The sequence below is a fragment of the Lontra canadensis genome, unplaced genomic scaffold, assembly GCF_010015895.1.
Source record: "Lontra canadensis isolate GAN:19392208 unplaced genomic scaffold, GSC_riverotter_1.0 scaffold20, whole genome shotgun sequence".
Lineage (NCBI taxonomy): Eukaryota > Metazoa > Chordata > Mammalia > Carnivora > Mustelidae > Lontra > Lontra canadensis.
In genome coordinates this window covers 18,418,793-18,430,896 of record NW_022631014.1, presented here as the reverse complement: position 1 = coordinate 18,430,896, position 12,104 = coordinate 18,418,793, and the positions used below count along the sequence as shown (strand labels likewise).

General features: G+C 46.8%; 1 protein-coding gene across 7 annotated transcripts in view; it reads right to left on the bottom strand.

The window, feature by feature from the left end:
* Window positions 1-12,104, bottom strand: part of SCN5A (sodium voltage-gated channel alpha subunit 5) — a 94,674-nt gene that overhangs the window by 39,425 nt on the left and 43,145 nt on the right. For 6 of the 7 annotated variants that reach the window (XM_032861173.1, XM_032861167.1, XM_032861169.1 and 3 more), the window contains exons 12-14: window positions 11,064-11,435; window positions 6,245-6,377; window positions 5,086-5,324 (exon numbers count right to left, since the gene is read on the bottom strand). In XM_032861173.1, coding sequence (XP_032717064.1) covers window positions 5,086-5,324; window positions 6,245-6,377; window positions 11,064-11,435 — 744 coding nt within the window. The remainder of the gene's footprint in view (window positions 1-5,085; window positions 5,325-6,244; window positions 6,378-11,063; window positions 11,436-12,104) is intronic. The other variant, XM_032861172.1, reaches the window with a different exon arrangement.

Sequence of the window (12,104 nt, the reverse complement as noted above, 5' to 3'; positions counted from 1 at the left end):
CCTGACTCTGGGCAAGAGGGCCACTGAGCAGCGCTGATGGTAGCTTCCCAGGAAGTGGGGGTACTTTTGGGAAACTTCGAATTCTCCTTGACCATATTTCTTTAATATCTTTAATGTAAACTTGCTTTTACAACTTAATTCCTGGGAACATCCTTTAATGCCAATTAAAAATGATCTATGGCATCTCTTTTCTCCCTCCTTCTCTTCCTTCCTTCTACCCTCCCTCCCTTCCTCCCTTCCTTCCTTTCTTCCTTCCTTCCTCCCTTCCTCCCTCCTTCCCTCCCTCCCCTTCCTTCCTGAACAGTTGTGGAATATTCCACTGCGCAGATGTGCCACAGTATTTCCCTGTGATGAGCCTTCTTTTGTCTCTATTAGAAACATTACCATAATAAATATCCTTCCACATACTTGTTTTAAAACATCTTGTCCAATTCTTTTCTTAGGATAAATTTCTGGAAATGGAATTGCACAGTCAATGAGCATTTTTAGAGATTCTGATACATACATTTTAATTGCGCAATGGCTGCAGATTGAAGGTTGCACAATAGCCTATCTTTGCCACAACTTGCTTTGAGGCATTAAATGTGGTCATTTTGTAAATGTTCCATGTGTGATTTCTTTAACTACTGGGTGTTGTGTTCTGTACATTCATTAAGTCAAGCTTTTCATTTCTGTTATCCAAGTCCTCTAGATCCTTGGTGATCTTTTGTAAGCTTGACCCGTGAGTTATGGAGGGTGGTCTCCCACCAAGATCGTGGTCTTGTTAAATAGATCTTTTTGTCTGCTTTATATATTTGGAAGATATGTAATTTAGTGCATTCAGGTAGAATGATATGTTCCTGGTGAGTTGTTCCTTTCATCTTCATGTTTTGGATCTCTTTATCCTTTAATAATACTTTTTCTTTGAAGTTTATTTTGTTTTATATTAATATAACTCCATCAATTTTCTTTAAAGTATTTGCCTGTTCTATCTTTTTCCCATCTCTTTTTCTTCAATCCCTTTTAGGAATCTGGATCCCAAAATATACTCAGGTATCTTCTGTAAAAAACATGTAGCTTCATTTGATTTCTTTACCAAACCAACAATATGTCATTTAACTGGTGTCTGTAGTCCCTACCTCTATTTATTATGATTCTTGGCATATTCGGACTTCTATTTTTATTTTATTTTGTATCTTGTATTTTTCCCCTTTGTTTTCTTCTATTAGATTGAATTGTAAAATTTCTCCATTTTCCTTTCTTCTGGCTTGGCAATTAAGACTTCCCATTCCTATCCTCTTAGAATACCCTAAAAGTTTTAACAATCAGGCTTGAGTTAAGAATGTCTAAGGTAATATTTCAGAGTGTACACGAACTTCAGCCCGTCTTACCTCCAATCCCTGCTCCATGCCTATTTTATATGCTACTCCTGGAGGGAGGGCCACTGAGCAGGGCTGATGGTGGCTTCCCAGGAAGTGGGGGAACATTTTGGTTCCAATGTTTTAGTTCCTACTTTTTATACCCTCCAATCAGCACTCTTCTTATTCTTTATTTTTTTAAATTTTTAAAAAAGATTTTATTTATTCATTTATTTGACAGAGAGAGAGAGAGCACAAGTAGGCAGAGAGGCAGGCAATCAGAGAGGGAGAAGCAGGCTCCCTGCTGAGCAGAGAGCCCCGATTCTGGGCTTGATCCCAGGACCCTGAGATCTTGACCCGAGCCGAAGGCAGAGGCTTAATCGACTGAGCCACCCAGGCGCCCCAGCACTCTTCTTATTCTTGTATTTACAGTCAATGCTTGCTTAGCTTTACCCACATTCTTACTAATCCTTTCAAGTTCTTCTCAAATCCTGTTTCTGCAATCATTTTACTTATTTCTGATGTACAGATTTTTGTGTACCTTGTGTGTGTGTAGACTCTCAGTAATCAGTGTCCCATAAATGGCAGGACAATGGGTACAGAATTCTAGGGTGTCCACTGTTTTCTCCCAGAACTTTGGAATGATTATTCCACTGTCTTCTGAATTTTTGTTGAAGCTACTGTAGAGTTTGCCATCTATCTAACTGTTGTTCCTTCGTAGGCGATCTTTCTTGTTTTGGTTGCTGTATGATGTCTTTGTTTTTGACATTCATGGTGTCTAGATATTTTATTTATCCTGTGAGGATGTAATGTAATTCCTGAATCTAAGGGTTCATTTCTTTGATCAGTTCTCACCTATTCTTTTCTTGAACACTCTTTTGCCCTCCTTGTCCTACCTTTTCCTTTGGAACCCCAATCAGCTGTTTGCTTGACCTTCTCATTTCTGACTCCATGTCTCTGAACCTTGATGTCATATTTTCTATCTCTTCATCTCTCTATATTCTAGGAAACGTCCTTAGATCTAAAATTATATTAATTTGATTCTCTCCCTAGTTATATGAATGTGCTATTTGATTTATACATTGAGATTTTAATCTCAGTGGCTATATTTTCCATTTCTAGAAATTTGATTTGGTTCTTTTCCAAAGCTGTATTATTCTTTAATGTTTAATTCCTTCTTCTATGTCTTTAGTTATTATGAACATTCTTATTTTATAATCTGTATTAGACAGTTATATTATGTGACTTTCTTAAGAAGATAAGCCTGTGTGTGTGTGTGTGTGTGTGTGTGTGTGTCTATGTCCATCTGTCTGCTGACTCTTCCTCATAGTGGTTTATTTCCTTGTGTGTTTTGTAATTTGGAGAATATGCTTGGCCTGGGTTAAAAGTATGTCTTTCCAGAGAAGTTTTGTGATTACTTCTTGCAGGGACCCCAAGATATCATAGGATCCGTTTATCTGTTAAATTTTTAGGCACTGGTCCAGAAACACTGAGCTATAAATTTGAACTCCATATCTATATAAGGCCAAATTCACAGTCACAAGCTTCCAGAGGTTACTTTTCCCCTCCTCTTCAGCCCTGGCTGAGAATAACAAGCTTCCTTTATCATTTCCCAATTTCAGTGTCAGGAGTTTTTTCTGGTTAACCATTCTACTGAAAATAGGGTTATATTCTTATGGGGCTACTCAGTTCCAACCCTTACTCACATTGTCTAAAGACCTGCCTTGTCTCTGTAGTTTCACTAAAATCCAAGTCCCCAGATTACCCAAATCAGCAATATTACCTGCTCCTGGCTCCCACCAGGGCAACTACAGAACCGTTTCACATGTTTACTGCTATGGTTTTTAAGTTCCTCTTTGTTTCTGGCACTACGGAATTTTTGTTACTTTCTCATGAGCTTCGATATGCATTTCAAAGAACATTTGCTGTATTTTTAATTGCTTCCTAGTAGGGGACTTTTCAGGTTTTTTTGGCCCACAATGTTAGGAATAGAAGTTGCATTTGTTCTTCAGATGATGGGCTAAAGTTCAAATTTACTGATCTTCTCTTTTATGGAAGTGGTCTTTAATGACATGCTTAGAAAGGTTTTTTTCCCCCTACCAAGATTATTTTCCCATGCTTATTGTTGTGGTTTTGTTTCTTTACATGTAACATTTAAACCATGGAGAATATATTAACTTCAAGACAATCAAAACCTTACACAGTAGCAATAAAGCTCTCCAAATGAAACAAAACAAAGCTATATTCCAAGGACATGACCTCTTACTAACAACAGAACCCCAAGTTTAACACAACTTCAATTCAGTCACAGCTCAGTGATCCAGGGAAGCCACCGGAGATCTTTATCACCTTGACTTGCTGCTCAATGCCACCCAATGGTCACATTCCTATAAAACCACATTCAATTGCAACCCTACATAGCTGCCACCTAAGGACCAGCCCACACAAGGCCCGCACAATTGTGCCATGAGACACCTGTAGACTGTAATAGAGCTTTCCATTCTGTTTGCATATAGAAGGAAAGAAAGTAGATTTATAGCAAAATGGACTCTGGTTTGTGAAAAAGAATTGAATAGACCCCGAGATAATGATCTAGATTTCTAGATATGGAACGTAATAAAGGAAAAAAATCCTCACACTCTGCAGCATAGGAGACCTGCCTGCCTGGCGGGGGTCACCTGCACCATAGGGACCAAGATAGGGCTGGCTCTGCAGTAAGAGGAAGCTTGGACTTCCTCTTCTCTTAGCAATAGCCTTCTCTTCCACCCAACCTCAGTGAGGGTGCCGGAAGCTCCTTTCAGAAGCCACTGGGCTCTCTGCCAGGCTTGACCTGGGATCCCCTGGAGAATGGCTGTCTGTGTTTAGCTGGGCAGAGCCAGTGGGGCCCTGTTTCTTAGGCTCAGGAGACAGTAGTCACATGCCCAGCTTTGTTACCACTCTGTCACTTCTTGAGCCTCAGTTTCCCATCTTTAGAATAAAGAGGTAGGACATGATTTGATCTCAAGGAAAAAAAAAAATCAGAATCAGAACCCAGACGTTCTGACTTCCAGGGGAAGCCTCTTTAATAACAGCAACAGTGACGATCACCACAGACCACAGCTATCATTTATTTTGAGTGCTTACTGTTTATCAAACTCTGAGCCAAGCCCATTATACACATTATCTTATTCAATTCTCATTAGCTTCCTATGAGCTTGCAATTGTCATACTAATTTTACATTTATTAAATTAAACAAATACTCATTGTGCCAATGACTGAGAGTAACTAATTTGCTTGAGGTTACATAGTTAGTAAGAGCTGAGTCAGAATTCAAATCTGGCTTTGCCTGATTGACTTAACTACACCCAACTATCCATCCATCCATCCATCCATCCATCCATCCATCCATCCTCTTTCGTCCATCCATCCTTCCCCTGAGAAAACTGCCTCTTATTGCATACACTCTCCTCCCCCAGTACTAATTCCCATATCGCACATCCCTGCACATTTCAAGTGCACCCTCAACTCATTTTTGTTTTCCAGCCCTTGGGCATCTTTATCCCCATCTCGTTCCCAGCTATAGCTCTCATCTCCTTAAAACCTGATCCTGACCCTTCCTGTTCCAAGATTCTTCCACGGTGACTCCCACCCTTCAGAAGATCCTTTTGTGCTCTCCATCCCCCCTCACTACCCATGAAGGCTGTGCCAGCTAGCCGAGAGCCCTTTACACCAGGATGCCCATCTGAGTCAACTGCTGGCAGCCCTTACCAGGTTTCCAACCTGCAGCATCTCCTCGAATTCGGTTGTCATGTTGTAGTGCTCCAGAGCCATGAAGAGTGTGTTAAGCACGATGCACATGGTGATGGTGAGGTCAGCGAATGGGTCCATGACCATGAACTTCACTTTCTGCTTGATGGACAGCCACAGTGGGCAGCACTCCCAGATCAGGTAGCGCTGGGCAAAGTGATGCCAGCATGGTGGACACTTGCGGTGAGACTCTTCCAGCTCTAGGGGCAGGGGCAGCCAATGAGCTGGTTTGTTTTTTGTGGACTGACTCACAAATAATTTGGTATTCCAGAAAAGATATATGACTTAGCTGGGGAGATGGCAGGGCTCCTTTGTGACAGGGGGACAGTGAAAGGGACAGGGAAAGCTAAGGGAAGGTGTGGCTTATGACCTGGCCCCTTACTCTGGAAATAGGATAGGAGAGGGCCACAGGGGCAGGAGGTCAGGATGGATGTGGGGACAACTGGGGCAAGACAGATTATGACAGATAGGGGCTCTCTTGAGACAGTCTCACACAGACATGGGGACACCCAGGGAGGACAAGCTGAAAAGGACAAGACAACATCTGAGACAGGCAAGTTTGGATCTAAGGACACCCAAAACAAGAACAGACGTGGGCATCTGGGACATGTTAGGACAGATGGCAGGTGCCTGGAACAGGCCAGAAAAGATGTGAACACATATGGGACAAGAGGAAACAAGATGGGGGTGGTGGTGCCAAGTTCAGACTGGAACGCCTGGGGGCTTCCTTGGGGGGGTACTGGCTGGGACAGATGTGGGGTGCCTGCTGGAATAGGGCATAGGCTATTCCAGCTGGAATAGCTTGTGGTGGGCATGGAATGGGTGGGAATAGGCTAGAGTTGGCATGCCTGGGCCAGGATTGTTCCGGGAAGGCATGAGGATGCTTGGGAAAGGACAGGGTGAGACTGGGAAGCACCCAGAACAGGCCAGGACAGCTGTGGGGATGTTTGGAAGAAACACAGACATGGCTTGGGAGGATGAACAGGCAACAGAGACCGGAAAGTCTGGGCCCACTGTGGGTATGTCTGAGGCAAACCTAGAAGCTGGGGGATGCTTGGCTCAGGTCAGGTTAAGTGGGAGGGGACAGGAGTTCATTTGGATGACATCAGGGGAAGCTGACCTTCCAGGGCACTGGTGAGGACACTGACTGCGCTGAGGGCCCGCTGCCGCTCTCCCGGCTCCTCGAAGCCATCCATGCATGGAGCCTGGCGGTTCACCATCTGGGGCCGGCCTGGCTCCTCCGACGGTGTGGTCTGGGAGCAACCAGAAGATATGCATCAGCCTGGGAAGGGGGGGGTCCTCCTGAACCTGGGGCAGCTGCTGGGCCTGGAACAGCAGTCCCAGACTCGGGATTGGGGGGGGTGTCATGGAGAGACAGGATGGGGGTCTTAATGGGACACGGATGCTGGGTTTCTCAGCTCCCAACTCCTTCCCTGTTCATAACTTCCCCCATCTCTCTTGCCAATCATCATCTCCATCCTCCTTTCTTCACTGTCTCTCATCACTGGTAATTCTTGAGTGTGGACAGGAAACTACATGTACCAACTTCTATTAACCAGATGCTGTCATTGTACATTAGTACATGCAAAAACAGTCTGGGAGTCTTAATTGACCACAAGCTCTCTAGAGTCAAGAACATAAAGAAACATAAAGGAAAAAACAAACTACCCTGCTCTGAGGTGACATTAATAGAAGCATAAAGCACAATGCTTAGACATAGCTGGTGGGAGCAGCTGTGGAGACAGTTTGGCTCTATCTACAAAGAAAATTTTTAAATTGGCTCAGCAATTCCTCATCTAACCATCTAACTTCATAAATAATTATACACGTGCACCCAAAATATATATGCAATGATGATCATTGCAGCATTGTTCCTACTCCCGTAAAAACAAAACCAATCAATAGAAAGAATATTAAAATCAATTATGGATACAGTCCGACTCTGGACCCTAATACAGACATAAAGAGAGGAGGCAGTCCCATGTGCGTTCCCATGGGAGCACCTCCGAGACAAACAGTTTGATGAAAAAACAAGCAGAAGCCCTGAAAGATACACACGGAACCGTCAAGGTGAGGATATCTGGGGAATGGGATTGTGGCGGGGCGGGGGAGCAAAGGAGAGGGAGAAGTCTTCTTGTGCTTGTACGCTTCTGCACTGTGGGATTCGTTGTCAATGTGCTGGCATCATTTCTGTAAGCAAAAGAGCCAGATCTGCAGACAGAGATGTGGTGTGTCTGATAGAAGGAGGTGGTGGCAGGAACTGTCTAGGCTTACTCAGAGCCCTGCCTCCCAGTATTGGGGGTGGGTGGGGTGGGGGGGAAAGGGCGGGGCATGAAGCCTTCCCATCAGCGTGGCCCTCTGTGACCACAGTGCAAGAGCCTGAGCTGGGGCTGCAGAAGGCATGGGGCTGTTCAGTGTGCAAGTGTGAGGCCCTATGATCTCTGTAGGTCAGAAGGCAGAGGGGCCTGGGTTACCCAGGGAGGCAGAGTCAGGACTTGGGGTGGTCACCAAATTGATATGCACTCCAGTTAAAGTCAATCTTTGCCATTGGTGGGACTGCCCTGAAATGTTGCCTAGTGAGGAAGTGAGCTCCTGGTCATGGAAGTATTCAAGCAGTCTACCTCCTCCTCGACGGTGATAGTCTGAGTTACTATTTAGTAAATATTTCCTCATTGCTTTCCGACTGTGGGGAAGCACACTTCCCTGTCTCACTAATGACACACTGGCTTTGGCTCCAGTAATCATTTATGAAAACAATTTCCCCAGGTATCTGCCATATGTTCGACCTGAGCCTCAGCACTGAGGCATTCAGAGCAGCCCTCAGCCTGACCCATGGTGAGGAGCCAAGCCAACGTGCAGCCAGAAGCAGAGCTGCCCAGCCAAGCCCGACCTGGACCAGCCAAAACACGGGCATCGGGAAGGTAAGTCAGCATGAGAATAAAGGCTTATTTTTAGCCACTGACTTTGGAAGTGTTCGTTACACAGCATTATGGAGCAGGAGCTGGCTGTTACACTGCCCTACTGCATGCTATCTTCTCTTCCATTTTCCCGACACAGCAGAAAGGGATTCCCTTAAAAAGGAAATCAGGCCACGATAATCCTCGCTTCTCCTCTCCCCATGCTTTCCATCTAACTCAGAGTAAATTCAAACTCTTTTATAACCTACGAGGCACTGTATAGTCCAAATCCTAACTCACCAAAAGTGTTTCTGTATCCCTCCTAGCTGTTTCCATCACACCTGACCCTGCCTGGCTCTCATGCCTCGAACATGCCAAGCCTCCTCTCCTACAGGGCCTTCGTACTTGCTGTTCCCTCTGCCTGCAACACTGTTCTTCCACATCTTTGTAGCTGGCTCTCTCAAATAATATGCCTGCCAATTTTAATGTCACCTCCTCTGGAAGGACTTCCAGAGGATTCTAAGAGCCATCCCCAACCCTCCCCCTAGCAACTGTCTGTCCCATGACCCTTACTGCTAACCTGGAAACGTTGACCAGTTTGCCATCTGTCTTCCTGACTACAAAGTAAACTCCACGATGTTGGCGCTCATCTGTTCTGTTCACGATATCCCTGTAGCCTCCAATTCAATGTGGCAGGCTGGCATTGGACAAATGTTGGTTGCATGGATAATTACTTGAGAATCAGAAGGCTTGGATTAAGCTCTAGCCCTGCCTCTAACTAGCTAGATGGGGGTTGGGGGGTAGGGAGAAGGCTGTTGCTCCCCACCCCCATCTGGCCTTCTGGGCCACATGCTCTCCGGTAGACAAAGGAAAGCTTCACCCTCTACCCCCTTGACTTGGATAAATTAAACATGAGCTGTCTGGTGGGTTGGCCCTTCTTCCCCCCTCTTGGTTGAGTGCCCACTATATGTCCCACACTACGCCCTGCCTTCAGTTTTAGAAGTGGGCAGACAGGCCTCACTGGGGACCCGGTGGAGGCAGAGAAGGCACTCCCCGGGGCCTACAACCCGCTAATCTCTTTAACTTTACAATGTCTCCATCTTGGTCTGATAATTCCTCTAAGTTTGCAAATAAGCCCCTTGGCCCGCTAATCCCTTTGAGGTTACCAGTGGGCCCCACAGGAGTGAGAAAGGGTGAAGTCAGAGTGTCCGGTAATGAAGTGTTTGAACTTGGATTCCTTCTGACATGTGCAGCACAATGAGATGATTTTCTCCCTAATGAGATTAGGAAATTCTATTAGTGTTCTGGGCTGCTGACCTGATTCCACACGGCTGAGATGTGCAGGAGGGCCTAGGCCACCGGGATTCAGTGTTCCTGAAAGGCCAGACGTCCCACCCTCCAGGTGACAGCCAGGGCCCTCCAGGTGCACCTGGAAGGGGTAGTCTGCCTCCAGTGCTCTCTCAGGACCCTCTCTCTCACTCCCTGCTCTAGAGGACTGTGACTGCCCCAGGAGTCTTTACTCCTTCCTCCTCAGTAATAAAGGGTAACAGATAATAACAGTAATAACTCGAACATGAGGCAAGTACCAGTCTAATCACCAGACAGGTCTTAACCCTTTTAGTCCTCACCGCAAACTGTTGACGTGGATATTAATTTCATTTCCACTTAACCAATGAGGAAATTGAGGCACAGAGCGATTCATTAACCTGTGCCAAGTCCCGCAGCCAGAGTCCATCTGAGCTGGAGCAAAACAGCCCATTTGGCTGTGAGCCCTCTCTCTTCAGCCCCACCTTCCCAACCAAGGCTCCCTGTCTTATTCTAGCTTCCTCTGGAAGTCTCTTCTCCTCTGTCTCCTGCAGGCCTTGGGTATAAACCACGCATGTGCCCTTTCCCTGGGTGGGCTGCTCTGGGCACTGTGTTGGGGGTAGGGGTCAGCAAGGACACTCCAGGGCTGACTGAGTGATCTGAGCTCTGGCTGGCCTTTCACGCTCTGCCCTGTCGCTCTGCTGCCTTTTTGATGATAACTCCAACAGCTTTCACCTTTGTTCCATGGGTTCCAGCCATTCTGACCTCATGGAATTTCCTTCAATAGGCTGGGCACTCTCAGGGCCTCAGTGCCTTTGCACTGGGTGCTCTTGAGGCCTGGAACATGCTTCCCTCAGATGATACAATGATGGTGTATAATTATAACATTATCACAGCATCAACATACTCATGATGTCCTGATTGCTGTACCCATAGGAGATAGCAATCTGAGATGGGTGTTTTTAATTCATTTTACAGATGACAGACACACAGAGGAAGAAAGCAACTTGCCCACGGCCATCCAGCTGGTAAACTATGAGCTGGAATTCAAATCCAGCTTGTGTTTAGAATCTGGGTGCTGTATCACCCCCCACGCCCAGTTTCAGAAAGCAGCCTGGGCTCCCACCCTTGCCTCCTTTAGGTCTTTGTTTAAATGCTTCCTAATGGGTAAGGGTTCCCGCTCCCCCACCCTTACTCGTGCCCTCCCACAGCACTCATTACTTGTGCTAATGTTTACCATTTTGCAAATACTGAAATATTTAGGCTTGATGAATAACTGTTGTCCAGAATGCCGTTAAGTATCCCCTGGCCATTCTGGCCTCTTTCCTAGAAGCCCCTGCATTGCCCAAGATCCAGCAACTCCACGGGCTAACCCCTGGCACACACGGGGCCTTCAGGATACCAGTCCTGTGCCACGGTGGCATCTCAGTGCCCGGGCCTTACCAGTTGCTAAATATTTAACTCTCTTCCCTGTTTATCAACATTATACACCGTATAGATATATATGCCTATTTTTCTTCTTCTTTGATGTTTGCCCATCTGCCTCCATTATCAAGAAAGTTCTACAAGGGCAGAGAATTTTTTTGGCTTTTTTTTTTTTTTTTTTTTTTGTTCACCGCCAGAGCCCGGCATACAATAGGTGCTCAGTAAATACTAGGTGAGAATTTTGGACCGGTCACTGGTGACCAGTTTGGGAGACCAGATCTGGCCTGGGGCTGCAATGTGGGGCTGGCTCACCGTGTCTGGGGGGCGATCCAGGATCACAGGGCGGAGGAGGTGGCTCCCTGGGGAGGTAGCCTCGGGGTCGCCTGCCCCCAGCAAGGAGACCACCCCGTTGCAGTCCACGGTGCTGTTCCTTTTACCATTGAGGGCGTGACTGAGAGCCGAAGTCCCTGGACTGAGCTGTCCCTGGGCACTAGGCCGGCGCAGAGGCCAGGGCACCAGCAGTGACGTGCGGTGGCTCTCGCTGTCCCCCGCTGTACTGTTTTCATCATCTGCAAAATCTGTCTCTGAGCCCAGGTCTCGCCTGCGAAAGGTGAAAATGCTCCCGCGGCTGGAGCGCGGCTTCATGGACGTCCTGCTGAGGCCATGTGCGCTGCTCAGACGATTCTGGGGGCACAGGGAGAAGGCACACGACCAAGCCAGCTCTTCATGTGCTCGCAGCCTGTCCCCTGTGGTGTTCTTTGAGACTGAGACTGAGAAGTTCTCTCACAGCAATGAGAGTTGTTTTTTGTTTTGTTTTGTTTTGTTTTTTGTTTTTTTGAAGCAGGCTCCATGCCCAGTAGGGCTTGAACTCATGAGCCTGAGATCTAGACCTGAGCTGCGATCAAGAGTCGGATGTTTAACTGACTGAGCCACCCAGGTGCCCCAAGCATTGAGGGCTTTTGTCGACCACTCAGGAACTGGGGTTGAGGGGGGTACTGCTGAGCTAGGCTGTGTTCAGAGAAGGGGGTAGAGACAATCCTGCCTCATCTAGGACTTCTGCTCCCTTAAAGCTTGTGCGTCTGGGGCTTTGAGACTCAAGCTTGCCTGGGCCTGAAGATGTGCCTATGGCTGGGCAGGGTGGAGAAGGAGACAGGAAAGCTCCTGGTGGTACAAACAGGCCTGGCCTGAGCAGGACTGGGGGCCATCAGCCATGCATCTGACTCATATGGGCATGTCCTTGGGCACCCAATCCACACCACAGGGTGTCCCCCAGTTCCAACCCCAGTCCTAGTGCTGGGGACTTCACAATGCCCAAACCTAGCTCGTCTCTCTGCCTAGACCTCCTCCACTCCA